This window comes from Arvicanthis niloticus, chromosome 8, assembly GCF_011762505.2.
Source record: "Arvicanthis niloticus isolate mArvNil1 chromosome 8, mArvNil1.pat.X, whole genome shotgun sequence".
Classification (NCBI taxonomy): Eukaryota; Metazoa; Chordata; class Mammalia; order Rodentia; family Muridae; genus Arvicanthis; species Arvicanthis niloticus.
In genome coordinates this window covers 65,739,392-65,760,148 of record NC_047665.1, presented here as the reverse complement: position 1 = coordinate 65,760,148, position 20,757 = coordinate 65,739,392, and the positions used below count along the sequence as shown (strand labels likewise).

Sequence of the window (20,757 nt, the reverse complement as noted above, 5' to 3'; positions counted from 1 at the left end):
TTTGCTAAACCCTAATAACATTGATATAACCTCTTGTGTATGCATTTTTATTTAGGTGTGAGCTTTTCAAGGCATTTGAGTAGATAGCAAATGTCCATTAGAAATTCAAATGCACACAAATGACTCCACTACTTTGTCATCCATATCCCTTCTCTACAGTTTTCATTTGTTGATGGAGATTCAAGTTTCTGGACTACAGTCATTTTGTTCTGAAAATCTCTTTGGAAGATTTCTCACAAGAATCATCCATGGAGAATGAAATCTCTCAATGCCTGTTTGGGAATTTTCCTTTCTCCTTTACTTCTGAGGACAGTTTCATTGGATGAAGTAGTATATGTTGAGGGTTATTAAGTCCTTTAAAACATAATATGCAACATAGGGCATGGTGGTGCCTGCCTTTGCAAGCAGATGTCTGTGAGTTCAGAACCAGCCTGGTCTACACAGAGAGGTCTAGGCCAATCAGGCCTATAAAGAAATCTTGTGTCAATAAGACAAAATAATAAAATATTTTGTTTTATTCTTTCTGTCTCCTTTGTCAGCACTAGGGGTTTAACCTGGGGTCTTATATATTCTAAGTACTCTACATCTGAACCAAGGCCTGACACGTACATTCTCTTACATAAAATCTGATAATAATTCCTATTCTATTATTTTTGGTGTTCCTATATAGATTTTTTTTTTAAGCTTTGACTCTGGCATTTTTTTTTTTTTTTTTTTTTTTTTTTTTTTTTTTTGTCTCTCGTCTTCTGCAGCTTGAGTATGTCCCGGTGAAGATGATTATATCATTATTCATATCATTTGATGCTCTCTACACTTCCTGAGTATATGGCTTGGTATGTTATCATTTCCAAGTCATCATTTCAAACTTCTCTGTATTCTTTCTCATTCTCTCCTCCCCAGTATCATCTGATTTTACAAGTATGCTGTATCTTCCTTAATTGATCCACAGCTCTGGGACATTCTGCTCTGTGTTTTCATGTTTTCTCTACATTCAGGTCTGGATGCTTTCTGGGACATCCCTTCAGGTTGATTGATTCTTTAATTGTTGGACATGTTTCTTAAATTAAAGAACCACCCAAAGTATTCTTCACACTTCTGATTTCTTTCTCAAGAATCCATAGGCTACTCCCACCTTTTTTATTTTTAGAAAGAAACTCTTACTGTTTTACCACTATGTAAAGCAGGCTGGACTTGAATTCATGGTGATCTTCCTATTTGGCCTTTCTTAGTGCTAGTAATATTCAAAAACTCTGATCTATGTATACACAGTTATTTATTTTTCATGGTATCTTTCTGCTTACATTACTCTTTTCTGCTTTAAAAGATGGCTCATTTTTCCATCATAAGCTTTATCATATTAATCTCACCAATTTACATCCCTAGACTAATAACTCCAACACCTCTATCCATCCTGAACTGTACTTACACTGTCTTTTTACCTATGTTCTCTTGTCCTTTGGATTGCCTTATAATTTTGTAATGAGAGCCAACATGACATGCTGGATAAAAAGAAGTGATCCGAATAGGCCTTTAACAGTGTTTTATGGTTATCTGGCCAGGAACAGGTTTTGTGTACTCTAGCCAGATCATTTCTCCTGTGGTTCTTTTTTCCCATATTCTGTCTTTCCCTGGAGATTCCTCTGAACTGTAAGATTTTTCAGTTTCATTCCCTTCTGATTCTACAGGTACTGTACTCTGCTGTACTGGGCAAGAAAGAAGGTTTAATCCCATGATTAAATCTTAATCTTTAAACCTGGGGTCTTGGATCTTGACCATTATAACTATATCTCTGTTTTGTTTATTTTTGCTTTACTGTATGTTTATTAAACCACACACACACACACACACACACACACACATGCCACTTCAGCACAATTAGGAAGAAGTTTAATATGATAAAAAGAGAGAAGAAACAGGAATTTACAAATTTGCAATGTGGCTATGCAGCATGTTGAGAAGGTCTTATAGGACAGATAATTCATCTTGGGGACATGAACACCAGGATGAGTATATTGAATAAGTCTTTTTAAAGATGTGGTGGTTTATGGGAGGGACCAGGCAAGACCACTACTGGCTTAGGGTCATCTCTTGGCCTCTCAGAAGTTCTCCTACGTTTCATTTGCATCTTAAACAGTATATGATAACCTAAAGCTTATTTCCCAACCTTAAAGGACATTTAGTGTTTACTCCATCTGCTTGGCGTATGTTCAGCCTCTACAGTCCAGAGTACCCTTCCTAGGAGTGCAAGTTGTTTGTAATCTCAGCTGGAGGACACTGCCTTATTTAAATAGACCAGGGCTCCATCAAGCCAATGCTCTGCTTCCCTGTTTCTGTGGGGTTGGGGGAGCAGAGAGGTTCAGTTGAGCTACCTTTTTGTTTTCCTTGAATCTATTCAAGTCATGACAATAGCCTTGACCTCAGACAGGTCCTCTCCACTGGGTTCCATTCTCATTCTCTGAAGGATAACTGCAGAGGAGCATAATAGGTTTTGGCTTATCCATGAAAGAGAAAGGATAAGTGCAGAGGACTCATGCTGAGTGTAAGTATTAGAGGGATGGAACTTACATGGGAGAGTGTGCAGGGTAGGGCATGCCAAAGGGGGCTCCATCCCTCTTTCTCTAGATATGAGCCGAGGGTGAAGTGCACTGGCTCACATAAACATACACACATACACACACACACACACACACACACACACACACACACACACACACACGGGGGGGGGGGATAAAGAGAGAGAGAGAAAGAAAGAGAAAGAGAGAGAGATGCAGGATGGTATTGGCTCTCTGGTGACGCTAGCTTGAAGGCTTTAAAAAGAATTATAGATGGATAGCTTTTAATGTTTTCTTCGGCCCAAAGATTGAACTTACAGCCTTCTGCATGCTGAGCAAGCAAGCTTTCTATTGTAATGCCTCAAGCCCAGGAGCACAATATATTTTTTAAAAGGCTCAATCCCCACTCCACAACAATAAAAAGCATTATTCTTTTTGAAGGATACAGAACTGAGAAAAATTTAAATCTACCAAAAAAAGGAAATATCAAGGAGAGGTGTTTAATATTTTTAATCATTATCAGTATTTTGCAGGCTCTGTGCTAAGTGTTTCACAAACAGTATTCCATACTGCTACCACCACAACCTTATTTTAGTGGACAAAAAGAAATTGTCATTCCCAGCAGTATGGCTAGGGTTTGAACCTAGGTCTCACTTTGGTACCTGAATTCTTAATGACTCAACTGATGAGCCCAGATTAACCTTAATGATGGCCATCTTGAGATGATGACCTTTATCTCCAGTCCAAAGAAGGAAGAACATTGTCAATGGGCCTTGTCTTGAGAAATGAGTCTCAAAAAGAGATTCAAAGTCTCACCTGCAATGCCAGGTTCTGGGAAAGGGCAGAGTAGTTGGGAGTGGGTACAGTTCATAGACATATTAACCTAAGAGTCTGGGTCTACTTGCCCTTCAGTTGTGAAGCCATTTCTCCAGACTTTGCAAAGACACACCATGAGCGAATTCCTCTGTCTCTAAAAAAGGATCTGTCAGTAGGTGATAGATGCTTAAATAAGACAGATACATGTTCCACTCTTTGATTTTACCCCAGTAACATTTCCAGTTCAGTAGAAGAATAAGAATAAGAATAGTAGGAGGAAGAGGAGGAAGAGAGGAGGAGGAGGAGGAGGAGGAGGAGGAGGAGGCAGAAGAAGTGATGGTGGTGGTAGAGAACAAGGAGGAGGAGAACAAAGAGGAAAAGGAAGAAGGAAGAGGAAGAGGAGGAGGAAGCAAATAAATCACCAAGCAAAAGTTCAGTAGAGACATCAATTGAGTCTTGGGAAACACACCTGCTCCAAAACTTGAAAAACCTGATTTTAAGGAAATATAATTTAGCCTAAAAGAAAACACTGTCAGCCTACCCACATTTAGGCTCAGTTCATTTTCAGAGGGCACAGAACTGTCATCATATTTTTATTATTATCACTCAATCTTGAGAAATAGAAACATTTTAGCAAAATGTGTGTGTGTGTGTGTGTGTGTGTGTGTGTTAGTAAGTATATGTGTGAAGAATGTTGGTGCACACTTGCTTGCCACAGTATACATATGGAGATCAGAAAACAAGTTTTGAAAATTAGTTGTCTCCTTCCACTTTGCTTTGAGACCAGGTCTCACTTTCCTGTCATTCTAGACTAGGTGACCCATAAATGCTAAGTCAGTTCTCTTGTCTCTGCTTCCCATCTTGCTATATGGGGACTGGGATTACAGATGCATGCCAACGTATCTTGCTTTCCCTGGGATCCAACTCAGGTTATCAGGCTCACACGACATGTGCTTTTAGACTCAGTCATCTCCTTGGCCCTGTTTAGTACATCTAAGATTACTTATGGTATGTGGCCTGGAACACAATTTTGATTATCAACAAATCAATGATAAGGTGAAGAGGAGGAATGGGGAACCTAAAAAGGTCTCTCAGAAGCTACTATGTCCTACTATCCTAAGGATGACATCTGAGTGACTCAGTCTCTGTTTTCAATCAGGGAACACTAGTGATAAGCTTGCAAAGTACTCAGAATGTGTCCTTCTGATAGCTGGCTTTGTTCAACCTCCACTCCACCCTACTCACAACTCTACCAGTATCAAGATTACTCTGAGCTAAAGGTCACAGAGTCAGTCACTCACCTCTCGAATTTTAATTTAGCTTGTCTAACCTTGAACCAGAAACATAGTCATTCATCACAGCTGTTCCAATTAAGCTAGCATAAGTGAAGGCTCAATGACAAAATCAGAACCTGGGCATTGCAACATGTACACAGATAGTATCTGGTACTTCTTGTTTGCAACCTCTACCCCAGGATGGCCTGTACAAAGGAGTGCTTGTTCAATTTAGTTTCCTCACTCAAACCAGAAAGCTGACACTTTATTTGTCAGGTCTAGTTCTCTCTTTGAAAAATATCCAAGTACAGAAGTATTAACCAACTTAGTCAAAAACACACAGCTCTTGGGTAATAGACCTGTGCTCTGTTCTGTCTCAGAGCCAGATCTGTCTGACTTTTTCACCAGTAGTGGACAGAGTCTGGCCATAGCCAGCAGCTTTAACAATACCTGGAAGTTCTAAGTCATGGTCTTGGGACTCTCTGAGACCCACAGAGTCAGAAGTTATGAGAATAAATTCAGCCACTTGTGTTCTCTATAGTTAAGTTGTTACCAGGGTACACTGAGTTCTTGTATACAATAGCCCAAAGCCTCTGAGGATGCACCAAAGACAGTTGGATAAGTCCACTTCATTTTAAAATCAAAGCAAAGTGGTTTTCAAAAGATTATGTTTGCGTTGGGGCATGACAAAGAACTTCTACTGGTTGGTGAGTAAGAGGTAGGAGATACATAACTGAGTGCCATGAGTCACAGTTAGAACAAAATAATTTTTTACCTTGTCAAGGTTCACCATTAAAAACTAAGAGCAATAGTAGGCGCCCATATTCTAAGGGACAAAATGACTAAAGCATAGATTGTTTTCTATCTTAATAATTTTGTATTATCAGTAATGTTCATTGTTCATGAATTCACCTACTGGTATCCCCTTTAAAGTGACCTCAGAAATAATGCAAACATGATTCATCAGTGAGATTACTTACACACACACACACACACACACACACCACCACCACCACCACCACCACCATCACCTTTCTGGAATCTGTGAGAGCCGAGTCATTGGTTTTCTGCCTGACTCTGTTACCTTATAAATTTGGGGACTTTGCCTTTGTTTCCAATTCTTCTTGCCTACCACAGCTATGTGCTGACTTGGAGAGGAGGACAGGTGGACATTCTGCTGTATCTTTTGAACCTCCCACATAGATTATTCACATACACTGATGACCGAGGGCTTGATTCTTCCAGCTGACCATGTTGTACTAGCTTGTAAGAGAGGATTTGTTCAGACAGGTAATTGAAACTAGCCTTTATTGCATTTCTACAATTCTATTTGCTTATGCTTTATAAATCACATAGAAAACAAATGTATTATTAACAATTTTTTTAAAAGCAACAAAAGTGGCTGCTTCAAATATAATAAACATTCTTTTGTAGGGAAATAATATTTTTATGGCTGACTAGAATTCAGGATTTTCTAACGCTAGACATTACTGTGGTGCATCACTGTGTCAGAAACAAAAATAAAGATTTTAATGCAGGACAGACTCACTTTTATATATTTCTAAAAAATTACAATACAGAATTAATAAGTTAAGATAAATGACACATTCTTTGCCTCATATATAAATACCAAATGTAATGATTAGCATAGAGAACATGGACAATACAAGACATGAGCAGTTAAATTATTTTGGATGGCATTAGAGCTTCTTAACTTATATTTTAATATTCTGTTCATATACGGCTAAGAGCAAAAGAGAAAACCAGCCAAGGACCAATCCAACATTCTGCAGGAGAAACGTCATCCAGGGTCGTTGTGTCTGCACATGAGTCATTTCAGGAAGCTAAAAAAAGAACAAGAAACCAGAATAAGATCCAGATATTTTCAACTGCCGAGAAAAGCTTTGTGGGAAAGCATGACTGATTCTGTTATTCAGAACTTAATACCCTTCAACGTTCCCCCAAAGAGTCACTCAGTGTTTAGTACCTATTCTCGACATGAGTTTGAAATGTAAGCTAACTGAAGCCACTTGCCAGTGATAGGAAGGACTCTCACACTGGCAGAAATCTGAAAATGACACAGCTGTCAACAGAAGCCAGTTTTCCCTTTATTTTCAGAATTTGTTTAAATGTGAAATAGATAAGACATGAAAGGTACAGTTTCCGATTGTTCCATTAGGCTTATGAAACAACTAAATATATGAACTTTTGCAAAACACTCATGTTTATTTCCTGTCCAAGAGAAGACCAAGGTCCCCATGACATTTAGAACAACAACAAAAAATCATTTCTTAAGACTGTATTTTATTCTCAAAGAGACAAGTGGATATAACTTCATGTCTATTAAATGTCATAGCACCATTTGGAAAAAAAGGTGCATCTGGGATTCTATAGGAAGAACCCAGAGTTGTTAGACTATGTATTAGTTCAAATTTCTAACTCTCACATAACCATAGAGAATGTCATGGCATGATTGTTTCCTTTGGAATGCGTAGAGACTCAGGTCAGTGTGGCCTGGAGATCTAGCTTAATGTTGGTATCACTGAGAGCCTGTTGGATGTTCACCTGTGTCTGGTTTTCACTAGATGGCAGTTATACTAGATGTCATGAGTATATCGCCCCCTGTGATGACAATCAGAAATAGATAATGACTTTTTCTAGTGTCTTGGTAATAAGTTTATGTCTAGATTATATTATTAAAGTTTATGTGTGTAGTACACAACATTTATTCTTAGGAGCTTAGGTTTGGTGCTATCCTTAAAGAATTAACTGTATGAACTGAACTTACCCAATATCTTTGAATGTCAATAATTTTACGCAATTTTTGATGGTTAGTTCTAATGATAGGCAACCCAATTATATTGCCATTATATGTCCAAAGTCACTTAATGGATCACATTTTGAATAAACATATTGCCAAGTATTGAACTAAGATTCCCTCTCTTCCTTAGTTTAAAAATGAGATAATGATCATTTGCTTGAATGTGGCTGGATTAACAGTATGCTGCAGCTACAGAGGCACATTCCTGCCATTTCAGTACTTGGGAAGTGGAGCAAGAAGAATCAGAAGTCATCTTCAACTATATGGAAAATTTAAGGCCAGCATGGGATACATGAGACTCTGTCACAAAAACTAAAAGTCACCAAAAACTTACACAATTGTCTAACTTTGGACTGTTCTTCTCAACCTATGCCTATACACCTGCTGCTTACTTACAGTGTCTAACAAATGACAGAGAGGAACACATCTGTTTGTAAGAGCCACAGAACCTCCACCAGTGAGAAAATTGTTAATCCTCTATTCTATGCAGATGGCACCATGATCGAGAAAATACCACAAATACTTGATGCAGCACAAATAGTGACAACATTCACATTGAATATACTTTTAGAACACTTAAGCGACAAAATCTAATGTACATTCTATTTGATTTTCATATAACCCCATTTACACATTCTTTCTTATGTTTTCTCTCTCTCCCTTAATCTGTGTCTCCTCATAATCTTGCAAGAGATTTAAAAAAAAGCTTAGTTTATAACTTCAGTTATATGGAAACAATGTCTCTGGGAAGTTTATTGGAAGTATATTGGAAGTATATTGTATAGCTCATCCATAGCTATACAGATGTGTTACTAGATCCAGGGCCAGAGCCAAATCAGCTCACTCAGGGGCACAAAGGCTAACTCTAATTGAAATTCATCTTTGCCTGTTATGAAAATACCTTCCTACTTCATTAGAAAAATGCAAAATAACTATGTTAAAAGGTATTCATTCCATAGAAAATTTTCATTCTATATAAAGAAAATGATAAAAACACAGGACAGAACACAAATATGGTAGCGTCTTTGCCACAAAGAGAGCATGGTAGTAAAGTTCCATGTTTCCAAGACATATAATGTGAATTAAAAATCTACAGAGACAAACTGCCTTGTGCTGTAGAAGTGAACAAACAATGAAAATCACATTTCAAAAGGTTTTATGAGATTTGTAACCCCATATGGAAGTTTTAATTTTAATATAGGGGACATGTCTGAATGTCCCCTGTCCACTGCTAAAATGATTTGGTAACACAATGCAGCAAATTTGATTTTGAGACAACACTTGGCTCTTTCAGCAAGGTAGATACAATGTTTCTTGGACACACATCAAAATCCAAGAGAATACTTTGGAGAGTCTTTTGAAGAGAGACAAATATAAAATGCCAAGGGTCAAGCCATATGTAATTATCACTTCTCAACACTCAGAATCCACTCATAATCTTCCCCATTTCAGTCAGCAACTTTTCAAAGAAATAACGGGAATTAATTCTCAGTGGCATATATTTCTCCCTGTTTTGAAAATTCTTAACAAGAATTGAAACGCACCCTTGTCACCCCAAGGCTTTCATTAAGAAAAGCCTCTTTCCAGTACAGGGCAATAGAACTGTAATATCAACGATTTTGATCATGTTTTGCTATGTAACACAAAATAAGAGGAGGTGAAACTATGGACAGAGTATACTATGGCTGAGGTATAGAGGCAGGGAAGTAATTTTAGCAAAACCACCTTCCCAGAGATGTGCTAAGAAAAAGGCTCCTTATAGTTCTGCTCACAACTTTGAAGCCTTGAAGTAGAAAAGCAATTTAACTCTTTCACTACCATGTTTGGGGTTTATTAAGTTGCTTGGTTCAAATCAGCATCTTATACCCAAAGGATTTTAATTTTCTGGGGGAAAAATCATCTTTACCTAAAGCAGTCCTTTTCTTTATGATCTATTTGACAATATTTATAATCATCATGAAGACATACCCCAGGGGCATGTTTATGAAGGTCTTTCCACAAAATTCTAACCAAGAAGACGTGGCAATATCATCCCATGAGCTGAGACTCAGAACTGGATAAAAAGGAGAAAGTGATCTGGGTATCAGCATTCATTTCTTTCCTGCTTCCTCAAATGCAAACAAAAGATCCCCCACATTTCTTCCACCATGCCTTCTCCATATTATCAAAATTCCTCATATAAAATTCCAAAAAGCTGGAAAATCTATAGCTGATAACATCTAGACACCTCTAAAGTAAATCAAGCAAGAATAAGCAATTTAACTGGATATTTAACAAGCATTAGTACTGGAGAAGTCTTCCAACAAAGACACCTGTAGAAACTGATGTATTACTGTTGAATTCTGCCACATTATAATAGAATATACTTTTGAGTACCCTTCAGAAATATTCCATAACTGACCTGAAAGCCTTCTCCCTGAAGACTAGCTCTCATAGTATCCAAAGATTCTATGCAAGCTACCAAGGGAGAAAAGCCTTCGACGGCTGTACATGGCTATGAAGCCCACCAACCACAATACATTGACAAGACATCTTGGGGTCAACCAATAGCTATCTAATTGGATTTAAGTCTCACTCAATTGGAGGGAATTCGTGACTGATACTAAAAACCTAACTGACTACCTGTGTCTGGAGGTCATAAACATACTGCTGCCTCTTTCCTAAACCAATATAATTTCTAACTGCATTCCAAATTTTTATTCTTATACCCAGAGATAAGAGTACCTCTCACTCCTCACCAAACAAACTTGGCTATCACAGAAATCCACAACTAAGTGAAGAAAATAATAGACAGCTTTAGATGTATCAGCCTCAGCTGATAAATCTACAATACAATTCTGACAGTTAAGGCTCATGGAACTTGTGATAGAGGGGGCACAAAGACTGTCAGAGTCAGAGAACCATGTTGTCTACTGAAATATAATGTTATCTACAAATTACTAGGAAAATTTCACTAATGAAATCTCAAGTTTTTGGTCACCTAAATAAGATCACTTCACAATGGCATTATTGACATGTCAACACAGATGGGAGGAATCTCACAAGGCCCTATCCATAAATGAAGAGCTATAGATAAGATGGCTGCTGAGAGACAGAGAAGCAGTCTTCTTGAGGGACAAGCCCCCTTACAGACTATTCAATTCCAAGCAGTCAGCCCTAAACACATACACATATGAGCAACATTAAATGGACCCAGTAGGATGTGTGAATATGTGTGTTTATGTGTTTCTATGTGTATGTATGTGTATGTCTATAGCAATAATCAAAGAAAAGTTCACAAATTCAAGAAAAAGACACGAGAAGAGTTCGATAAGGGAGTGAGAGAAATTATGTAAACACAGTAAATACTTAGAATCTTTAAAATTTTAATTAAAAGAAAGTCCCATACAATTGAAAATGAAGGAAGACTGCCAATCTAATTCTATGGAATTTTACAATAATTTTTAAGTGATGAAAAAGAAACATAGATCAAACACATAGATCAATTTTTCTGATGAGCATATGTTCAAAATTCTCAACAAAATAGTTGCAAGTCCAGTTTTACAGCACACAAAATAACAACTATGATCAAGTTAGCTTTATTCCAAGGATGCAAGGATGTTTCAACACATGCAATTCTAGTAAACACATAGCACCTAACTATATTTAGGAATATAAATCACATGATTATCTCAACTATATGCAGAAAAGGCATGTGACAAAGTTCAATATCCCTGTATGATGAAGCCACAAAGATACTAATAATATGTGCTGGTTCTTCATTTGTTTGTTTATTTGTTTGATTTTTGTTAACTTGACACAAGATAAATTCACTAAAGTCATCTAGGAAAAGTGAGGAATTGCCTCCATCAAAATGGGCTCTAGGCAAGTCAGTCAGGTATTTTCTTGATTGATGATCGGTAGACCCAGCCTACTCTGGGTGGTATAACTCCTGGGTAGCTGGTCCTGGGTTGTATAATAAAGCAAACTGAGCAAGCCAGGGGAAGCAAGCCAGTAAGCAACATCTTTCCATGGTCTCTCCTTCTGTTCCTGCTTGAGTTCCTGTCCTGATTTCTCTTACAAAATCGACTATGACATGGAAGTTGTAAGTCAAATAAGCTCATTTCTGTTCCAAGTTAGTTTTAGTCAGTACTTTATCACAGCAAAGAAAACCAGGATTGAATACATGGATCATACCTCAACATAATAATTTTTATATATGTTAAGTCCTTTACAACATTATATTGGAAAAATGAAAACATTTGTTTCAATATCAAAAATGAGACAATGATATCTACTTTCTAGTCATACAATATAATGTTTGAAGTTGTTGTACAAGCTAAGAAATACAAAATGTCACAAACAGGAAAAGAAGATGATTTGAAAATATACTGAAAGATACTATAGTCTCCACTAGAAAACTCTCAGGCCTGATAAACACAATAAAGTAGTAAGTTACAAAATCTGCATAAAAAATTATTAGCTTCTCCTAAAAACCAATAATAAACTAATGAAACAGAAATCAGGGGAAGATTCCTATCAACAATAACTTTAAATTTAAACCTTAAATAAGCCAAAGTAAAGAGATAAAGGATCCCCACATGAAAACCTTAAAAACAATGAAGAAATAAACTGAAGGAAATACTAGAACGCCTCCTAAGTCAACACCTCCAAGAATGAATATTGTCTATATTATGAAAACTGATCTGCCCACGAAATCCAATCTCTGTAAAATTTCCAATAACTTTTTAATAGAACTTTGAAAAAAGATAAAAGTCCCATGAAGATACTCACGGTCAGTGTGAAGCAGAAAGAGCAGCATGAAGCTTATACAGCCTGCATCAGGTCTCCTGACCTTCACAGGTGAAATTGTCAAGTGTTCAAACTCCAGAGGCCTCAGTCACAAGGTCCTCAAACTTTTCTGAGTTTTACTTTTAGAAGTCCTAACAGACCTCAGAGCAACAGGGAGGAAAATCTCTTGCTTCTGACAAGGGTAAAGGAAGTGTAGTTACTGTTAAATAAGCCAAGTTTCCTGCTCTTTCTGATGAGGCCTGCCTACAGGGAGTAATTAAGAAGGGTCCGACTTGATTGGTTTTACTAGAGGGACCCTTAATAGCCTACACCTGGCAGATGGGGCCTGCCCAACTCTAACTTCCCCTAGCCATTCTGCTCTATGTGGGCACAGGAGGAAACAAGACAAGCACAGTGAAACATCACAAGCACAGACTAGGTCCACAGGACCACGTGGGGACCTCTCAACCTATCTAAGGATGTGGACACAAACCTGTTATCCTAGCACTCGAGAGGCTGGAGCAAAAGGACCATAAATTTGAAGGAAGTCTGAACAAAAGATTTTTCAGGTAACAAGATGCCACTTCAAAAAATCTATCAGGAACAAAACAAGGGTAGGCAAAATTACTAAAAGGGCAAGGATATTTGCTGTCAGTCTGATTCCCCAGTCATTCGATTCCCAAGGACCTACATGTGGCAGGCAAAAACTGACTCCCCAAAGTTGTCCTCTGATCTCAACATGCACATTGGGGTATGTGCCACAAAATTAATAATAATAATAATAATAATAATAATAATAATAATAATAATAATAACAATAACAACAAACTAACCTGAATGTAGAGCTCCTTCTTACCTTGCTTTTTACGTTACTACACACCAATTCAGCTCAATTCCTTTTATCCAGTATATTAGGCCCAATTCTGATCAAAAGCAGGGTTAGCTCATAATAAATCAAGAGATAGTTGAAAGAGATAACAGGAATGTTAGAATTACTAAACCAGAAAACTTTGACTATTTCAATTAACAAGTTAAAGAAGTAAAAGGGAAAGGGGAACAACGGATAAGTAGAGAAGGGAAAATTCCAAATCAAATCACAAATATATACTGGAGATAAAATACTGTAACAGAAAAAGATGTGACCTGTGAGCTCACTGAGAGACCAGGCATGGCTGTAGAAAGAAGGTCTGAGTTTGAGGCAAACACACAAGAAACTTCAACAAGAGCAGGGAGCAGGAAGACCAAGAAGACACAGGATACCTGAGAATTTTGAGACAACCACAAAAGCTATAAGGAAGCCCGATGAAACTCCTGCAGGATATCTGATCACCATGTGAACCCTGAGATTGTATGCTGGAAAAACCTATTTCTAGTTGTGTGTAGCACGGCACTAGCACACGCTTATAATCCAAGAGTGTTTTCTTTATTGTAAACAAGATTAAATAAAGTCAACCATAGGTCAAGAGGCAGAGCAAGCAACTGGTTGACAGGGCGTGAACATAGAAAAAAAACATAGAGAGTGAGAAGAAGGATGGATAGAGAGATGTACAGGAGGTAGAAAGGATGGATGTTCAGTTTGAAGGGAGTTTTAAGAGAATAGAGAAGGAAAACAGGCTCTTTCCTTCTGGGACATCAATCAGTTGAGGAAAAATGTAAGCTGGGAGCTTTTTCTGACTCTCTGAGCTAATAGGCTTTCACTCCAGCATCTGGCTCCTGAGTCTTCATTCAGTAAAACCAAATGATTGGGATTTTGTTTAAAAAACAATATGGGGAGACAATTCTATATATGAAAAAAAAATGCAATCAAAAATTTTCTCAAATAGATGTCAAGAGATTAAATATCCAGGAAATTCAGAGACTACAAAGCAGTATAAATGCCAAAAATTCCTGTATCTTGATCAAGGATTTTCAAACTTCAGACAGACTTACAAGAAACCAGAATAAACTGCCTTACCTTAAAATAAATGAAAATAATAACTATATGGCATGTCTGTAGAGACTATGGAAGCAAGAAGATGGAATGAAATACTACTCAACTAGTAAAGGAAAAAAAATACACCAGCAGAAGTCTACCTATGGTATAACATTATCATTCTGGTGACACGGCTCAAGGTGAAGGGCTTGCTGAGCCAGAGTGAGAGCAGGAGTTCAGATTCACAACCCACTCCCCCTGCCATTTAAGAAGAAAGCCAGGTATTTCAAATCTGTAGCTCCAGTACTAGGGGATGAGACATCCAATCTGCCAATCTATCCAAAAACATGAGCCCTAGGTTCAGTGAGAGGGCCATAGAGAAAGACACTCAGTGACAACCTCTGGCCTCCAGATGTGCATGCACAGGTAAACACACACACACACACACAGAGAGAGAGAGAGAGAGAGAGAGAGAGAGAGAGAGAGAGAGAGAGAGAGAGAGAGAGGTGTATACACAGAGAAAGACAGAGGACATAAATGATCTCTCAGAAAATAAACTGGAGAAAAAAATTTAAGTATGCTGTTTTTTACTACCAAATAGCATTAACAAACATACCTTATGTCAAAAGATAAAAATTTCTCAATAAAAGAAAAAGGGTATGGGTCAGAAATGTCAGTCTATACATCTGTGTATAGTTAAAGAATGAGTGAGTGAATTAAATTGCTTGTATTGTTCTTATTGCACTATTGCCACAACAGCAGAGAGATTTTAGAAAGTAGACTTGAAATTGTTGTAAATTTATTTTGCAACTTGAAGACAAGCGCTAATAAAGGGTTCTCAGGGCTGGAGGGATGGCCCAGTGGTTAAGAGCACTGGCTGTTCTTCTAGAGGACCTGGGTTTAATTCCCAGCACCCACGTGGCAGCTCACAACTGGGAGTCACACTGTCCCATGGATTTAGCCCTTTGCTAGTCTTTGTGAGCATCAGGCAGGCATATAGTGCACAGATATATACACACTAAACACACATACACATAAAATCTTCTAAAATGCCATCAAAGAATTAAAAATAAAAAGGATGCTAAGCATCCTTCGAAGAAGAAAAAGCAGAATCACATAGAATGCTGAACCAAAAAAAAAAAAAAAAAAAAAAAAGACAGCAAATGAGTGCAAAAGAAAAACAGCAGCACAGAACAAATGAGAAGAGTAACATGATAGAGATACAGTAGATGCTACTACAGATATGTCTGTAATCGCTACAACAGCGGTGGTCAGAAGACACCCATTGAAAGACATTGTCAGAGTGGGTCAAAAAGCAAGACTCAATGATACAAGTCTACTAGAAGCATGCTTTTACTATGCAGGTGTTTCGTGGTTACAAGGGTAGGTATGAGAAAGATTCACCATGCAAATACTAAAATGGTCAGAGTAGCTGTATTAACTCTAGAGAGCACACTGCAAAACTAGGAAAGTTGTCAGGAGTAAAAGGAGCATTGCATATGATAAAATGTAGCACTCCAGCAAGACATAAAGGCTTTAGTTAGTGAATACACCTCAAACACAACACTGGGGTACGTGAGGCAAAACTATTAGAACCAAAAGGAGGAATACATTAATATATGTGTTAGTGTGTGTGTGTGTGTGTGTGTGTGTGTGTGTGTGTGTGTGTGTGTGTGCACGCGCGCTGTGTATGTGCCACATGAGGAGGTCAGAGGACAATTTGCAGTGGTTTGTTCTCTTTGTGTGGGTCCTGAGGTGTTAACTAAGCTTTTCATGCTTATAGGCAGGCACTTTACCCTCTGAATCATCTCACTGTCCCTGTTCTAATGTACTATTTTAACTAAAGACCTTAACTCCTCTCTGTGATAAAGACACTGGATTCAGTAGCAACAGCAGCAACTGAATGTAACAGACATCTATCTATAGGCTCTTCTATCCTGGGAGACCAGATTACAAATCCTTCTATAGATCAAACAGAACATTCAGCAAGACAAATCATTTCAGCTTGTAACTTTAAAGACTACAAGCCATGTTGAATCTGCTCTTACAATTAAACTAGAAATGTATAACAAAGAGACTTCAAAAAGAACCCTAAAGTTAATGAAAAAAATGTTAAGAATGGCTAAATTATTTTAAGTAAAAAAAAAAAAAAAAGATAAAATAAATTTCACCAAAATGTGTGGGGTGAAGGAAAAGCAGTAAAGAAAAATTCATAGTATGGAGTACAGGTATTGGATAACAAGAAAAATTTAAACTGATATTCTAAACTTTGATCTTAGTAAATCAGGAATGATATCACAGCCAGGTTCTTTCTCCAGCATCTTCCAGTTTCCAGGGAATTTTCTTCATGTGAAAGAAAAGGACAGAATATTTTGATTTTGCTTTCTTTAAAACTTATGGGAAAAAGAAAAAAAAAAACCTGAAGACCTGATTACTAAACCCAGCCAATAAATGAACTATCAATAGTTGTCTAGGCTGTTTCATAATTGCCACAGCTCAGCAAATGCTACATTAACTGTTACTGTTATTGTTATTTCAAGATAGAAAAGTTTGATGAGAAGGAAATGAAGCAGACACATGTCTAGGATACACTTCTCATGACTTGACTATGAAATTGAACTGGATCCTACCTTTTCAGTCTTTTGCCCTCATTGTATCCTCAACATCATTTTACTTAATTTATTTGAACGGTTGTATATGTTCATGTATTAAGGTACATATTGCCATACTCATGCTAAAATTGGGACCTACAGAACTATAAGATAATGTGTCTTTTCCTGAGTACAGTAGCTAGAAAATTCCTCTAAACAATGCCCTTCACTCTGGCTTTTCTTCTTCCATTATTACGTAAGACATGCATTTAAAGGGAAAGTATTGATAGTCTTGAAAAGGATGAGACTTTGGGAAGGAACATCAAAAAATTATAGGGCAAGTTTCAGAAAACTGTGGTATGTTGATTGGCAGGTGTGTGTGTGTGTAGGGAATAGGATTGAAAACTGGGCATCTAGTCATTTGTCAGTGTCCAGAAGACATTTATTCCAGGGATGCCCTCCAATGCCAAAATTTGAAGATGCTCATATCCCTCACATAAAGTAATTCAATATTTGCATATAGTCAATATAATCTTCCTCTGTATTGTGAATCAACTGTAGGTTATTTATAAGACCTGAGAAGGAGAAGACAACACAAAAATAATTGTTGTTCTGAGCTGTTTAGAGAAAAATGACCAGAGAAATCTCTGTGTCCTGTGTCCAGTGCAGACAGAATTCTTTCCTGGGTTCTCTGGTCTGTGGATAACCAACTTCTTTAATCTACAGCTATGAAGAACTGCCTGAATTCTCATCTGATTTGCCTTGCAATTTCAAGGAAGTGGTACCCGAATTCTACTTGAATTTTTTTCTTTCCACACTGCCACCTCAGTGAGTTTTAGATCTCCAACATCCACTAGTTCTATTAACACAGTGAACCCTGGGAAGTTGTCCAGTTCCCCCAATTCCAGGGACATCTCTAGTTACAACTGCAGTCAGAGTCCCTTGAGGTTTCTACTCACTTGTTGCTATAGAAACTGACTGCAGGATCTAAAACTTTAGGGAAAAATGCCTGAAGATTTCAGACTTTGCCTCAGCTCCAAAAATAAACCGTTCCTGGCATAACCATATATTTCTTTAAAAATTAATTAATTTATATATTATAGAATATATGATAGTCACTAAAAAAATGAAGCTTCTCTACCCAAACTGCTGAAAAAGCTACTCTGAAAGTTTATTCCTCCTTACATCTAAGTGATTTATTAAATTGAGAGATGCTGAGCCTGAGAAATCCTGTACACTTTCAATTCTGAGAATTTTCTAAGAAGAGATTTTAGTTTCTCAGACAGAAAAAGATGCGTTTACAAAGCTGTCTCCGTTTCTAATTACATCTAAACATAAGCTGCTACCAAAGGGATGGATTAGTTTTCAACAGCTGCTATTAACACATGACCACAAACTGAGAGCCTTGAAACAACAAAACACATTATCTTATAGTTCTGTAGGTCCCGATTTTAGCATGAGTATGGCCAGGTTAAGATCCCTGTGCCATCAGGGCTGGCCCCCGTTCCTAAGCTTTGGAGAAGAGTCAATTCTCCTTTCCATCTTCTAGACTAGAGAGTATCCATGCTCCCTGGCTCCTGGCCTCTTCCTCTGTCTTTAAATCTAACAACTCTACATATCTTTGACCTTCATTTTATCATTTTAGCCCTTTCCCCCTGATCATAGCCAGGTCAAGGCTTTCCATTTTCAAGACTCATTTTCAAACATTTAAACCTCCATGACATCTACAAGTCCTTTTGGACATTAGATAATATAGTCACAGACTCTTCCAGATTAGGGGGAGTTATATGTTTATAATTTTGATAGAATGTTGTATGTATAAAGATTATTTCTCAAAAAATATTTATAGCAAACAGAAGACTGTGAACAAAACATTAAACCAATGGATCTGGGTGTAATTAAGATTTGGAGAAAATGTACTATGAAAACAGAGGAAAGGAATACTGAGGGTGAAAAGGTATAAACAGAAATGGGAAGAATATGGAGTGAGGAAGGTAGTTACGTGAAACTAAAGGTATATGAAGAAGCCATATGGAAACTCATTACCTTACAAGCTAATTTAAAAATATTGGCAAAGTCCTTTAAAATAAAAGACTTTTAGAGAAAGTACCATGCATGAATGGGTAGTGTTGATCCTAGAAACCAGGGTTTATTGAGTGAAAATCCTAGTGCCAGTTATGGGGCACTTCCCTAGGGGTAGTTGGTCAGGAAGGACCCAGAACTCCCTGACCACAATAAATTGAATGGGTTATGGTTATTGTCATTAGTTGTCCACCAGAACTGGATGTTAAGAGCCTGTTGCTGAAGATATCACTTATTTTGGCTGCAGAATAGCAGAAATTCCAGCTAGAACTGAACTGGAAGCTTACTCTCTGGTGGCTAGCTTTTGTTGTGACAAAAGTTGCTATGTGAGCACCTGGGGAAGGAGAGTTAGAAATGGTCTTTCCCAACTTTAATTTAATTCTTGCATGCTACAATATCAATTTGCACAGCAAGAGCTCCTTTCTGGTACAATAATGGCATGATGATTGTAGGGAAAGAAGATATATAAATACTAGGAGTGATAATACTACTACTATTGTTTGCTATTGTCAAACTGCCTCTAAATATTTAATTTAAACCAATAGGCTAGTGCTATCCTAAGCATTTTTTTTTAAAGAAAAATAGTTTCTCTTTGCAGCAAACAACATCTAATTCAAAGTTTCATATCTGGTCAAGATGCTGAGAACTAGTCATTGTTGAATGCTCATGATTAAACAGGACACACATGTCCCTCCTCCATGGTTCAGGAAACATTAAGAAGAAATGGTATAAATAATGGAAGGGCTACATGATACAGACAGGGCATGAAATGCTGACTTATGGGCATGACATTCTGTGGCACTCACAAACTTATAATATCTGTGGATGCCCACAGACAGCATTCAGAAAACAAAGCCAGTAAACATCTATCCACACATGGGGGATGGGCTCATGGGACCCCATACCACCCAAGGGACCTATTGACTATTCAAAGTTGTTAAGAGAGAGGAAGTCATTGTCTACAGTGATGTAGCCTATAATGAGTTACTCATCTTCCAGTAGACAACTTCATACCCATGCCTACATGAGGCATCTTGATTAAAACTAATGGCTCACAAAGAGAAAAACAACACAAAAAGACATGAAAATGGAATAGAGACTGAGTGAGAGGAAAGCAGTGGAGGCAGGAGAAAGATGAGAGGGTTGAAAAATGAGTGTGACTATAGTATAATATATAAACATATTAAAGTCATATATCATAAACGTATAAAATAGCACATACAAATGTATAAAATTGTCAACTTCTATTTTGGTGGCTATTCTTGGTTGTCAACTTGACTATAATCTGGAATTAGCTAAAACCCAAATGGCTGGGTACCCCCTTGAGGGATTTATTTTCTTAATTAAATCCATTGAAGTAGGAAGACACACGTTTATCTAGATCTTTTGAGGTGGGAAATATACCTTTAATCCAGATCTTTAATGTGGGAAGATCCACTTTAATCTAGACCACACCTCCTTGTGGCAGTCTACATAAAGGACATGGAACAGGGAAAGGACTCTTTCCCTCCTGCTTGCTCTTGTGGACAAGTCTATTCCTTCATTACCATTAGAGCCTTCTTCTTCAGGCTTTAATAGATCTAGATAGATAGATAGATAGATAGATAGATAGATAGATAGATAGATAGATGGAAATAGATAATTATTATAGAAAGATATGATATAAATTCATTCTATAAATTCTATTACTCTAGAGAATGCTGATTAATATAATTATATATGTGAAATATATGTATCATATAGATGTATATGAAATTATATATTATACATGTATCCAAACTTCTATATATCATATATATGTGTGTGTTTCATATATATGAAAATGTCATATATTATATGCATGCATTAAATTGTCAAAGGACGATTTTTAGTGGTTTGTAGAGCTTGAACAAGCAAGGTGAATGGACAATAAATAAAGATTGTTGGTTATGTCAGATAC

General features: G+C 37.3%; 1 protein-coding gene across 4 annotated transcripts in view; it reads right to left on the bottom strand.

Moving 5' to 3' along the window:
- Positions 1–5,933: 5,933 nt before the first annotated feature.
- Positions 5,934–20,757, bottom strand: part of Slc39a12 (solute carrier family 39 member 12) — a 72,747-nt gene continuing 57,923 nt past the window's right edge. For 3 of the 4 annotated variants that reach the window (XM_076939522.1, XM_034510220.2, XM_076939525.1), the window contains one exon: positions 5,934–6,486. In XM_076939522.1, coding sequence (XP_076795637.1) covers positions 6,358–6,486 — 129 coding nt within the window. In that variant the 3' untranslated portion in view covers positions 5,934–6,357. The remainder of the gene's footprint in view (positions 6,487–20,757) is intronic. The other variant, XM_076939523.1, reaches the window with a different exon arrangement.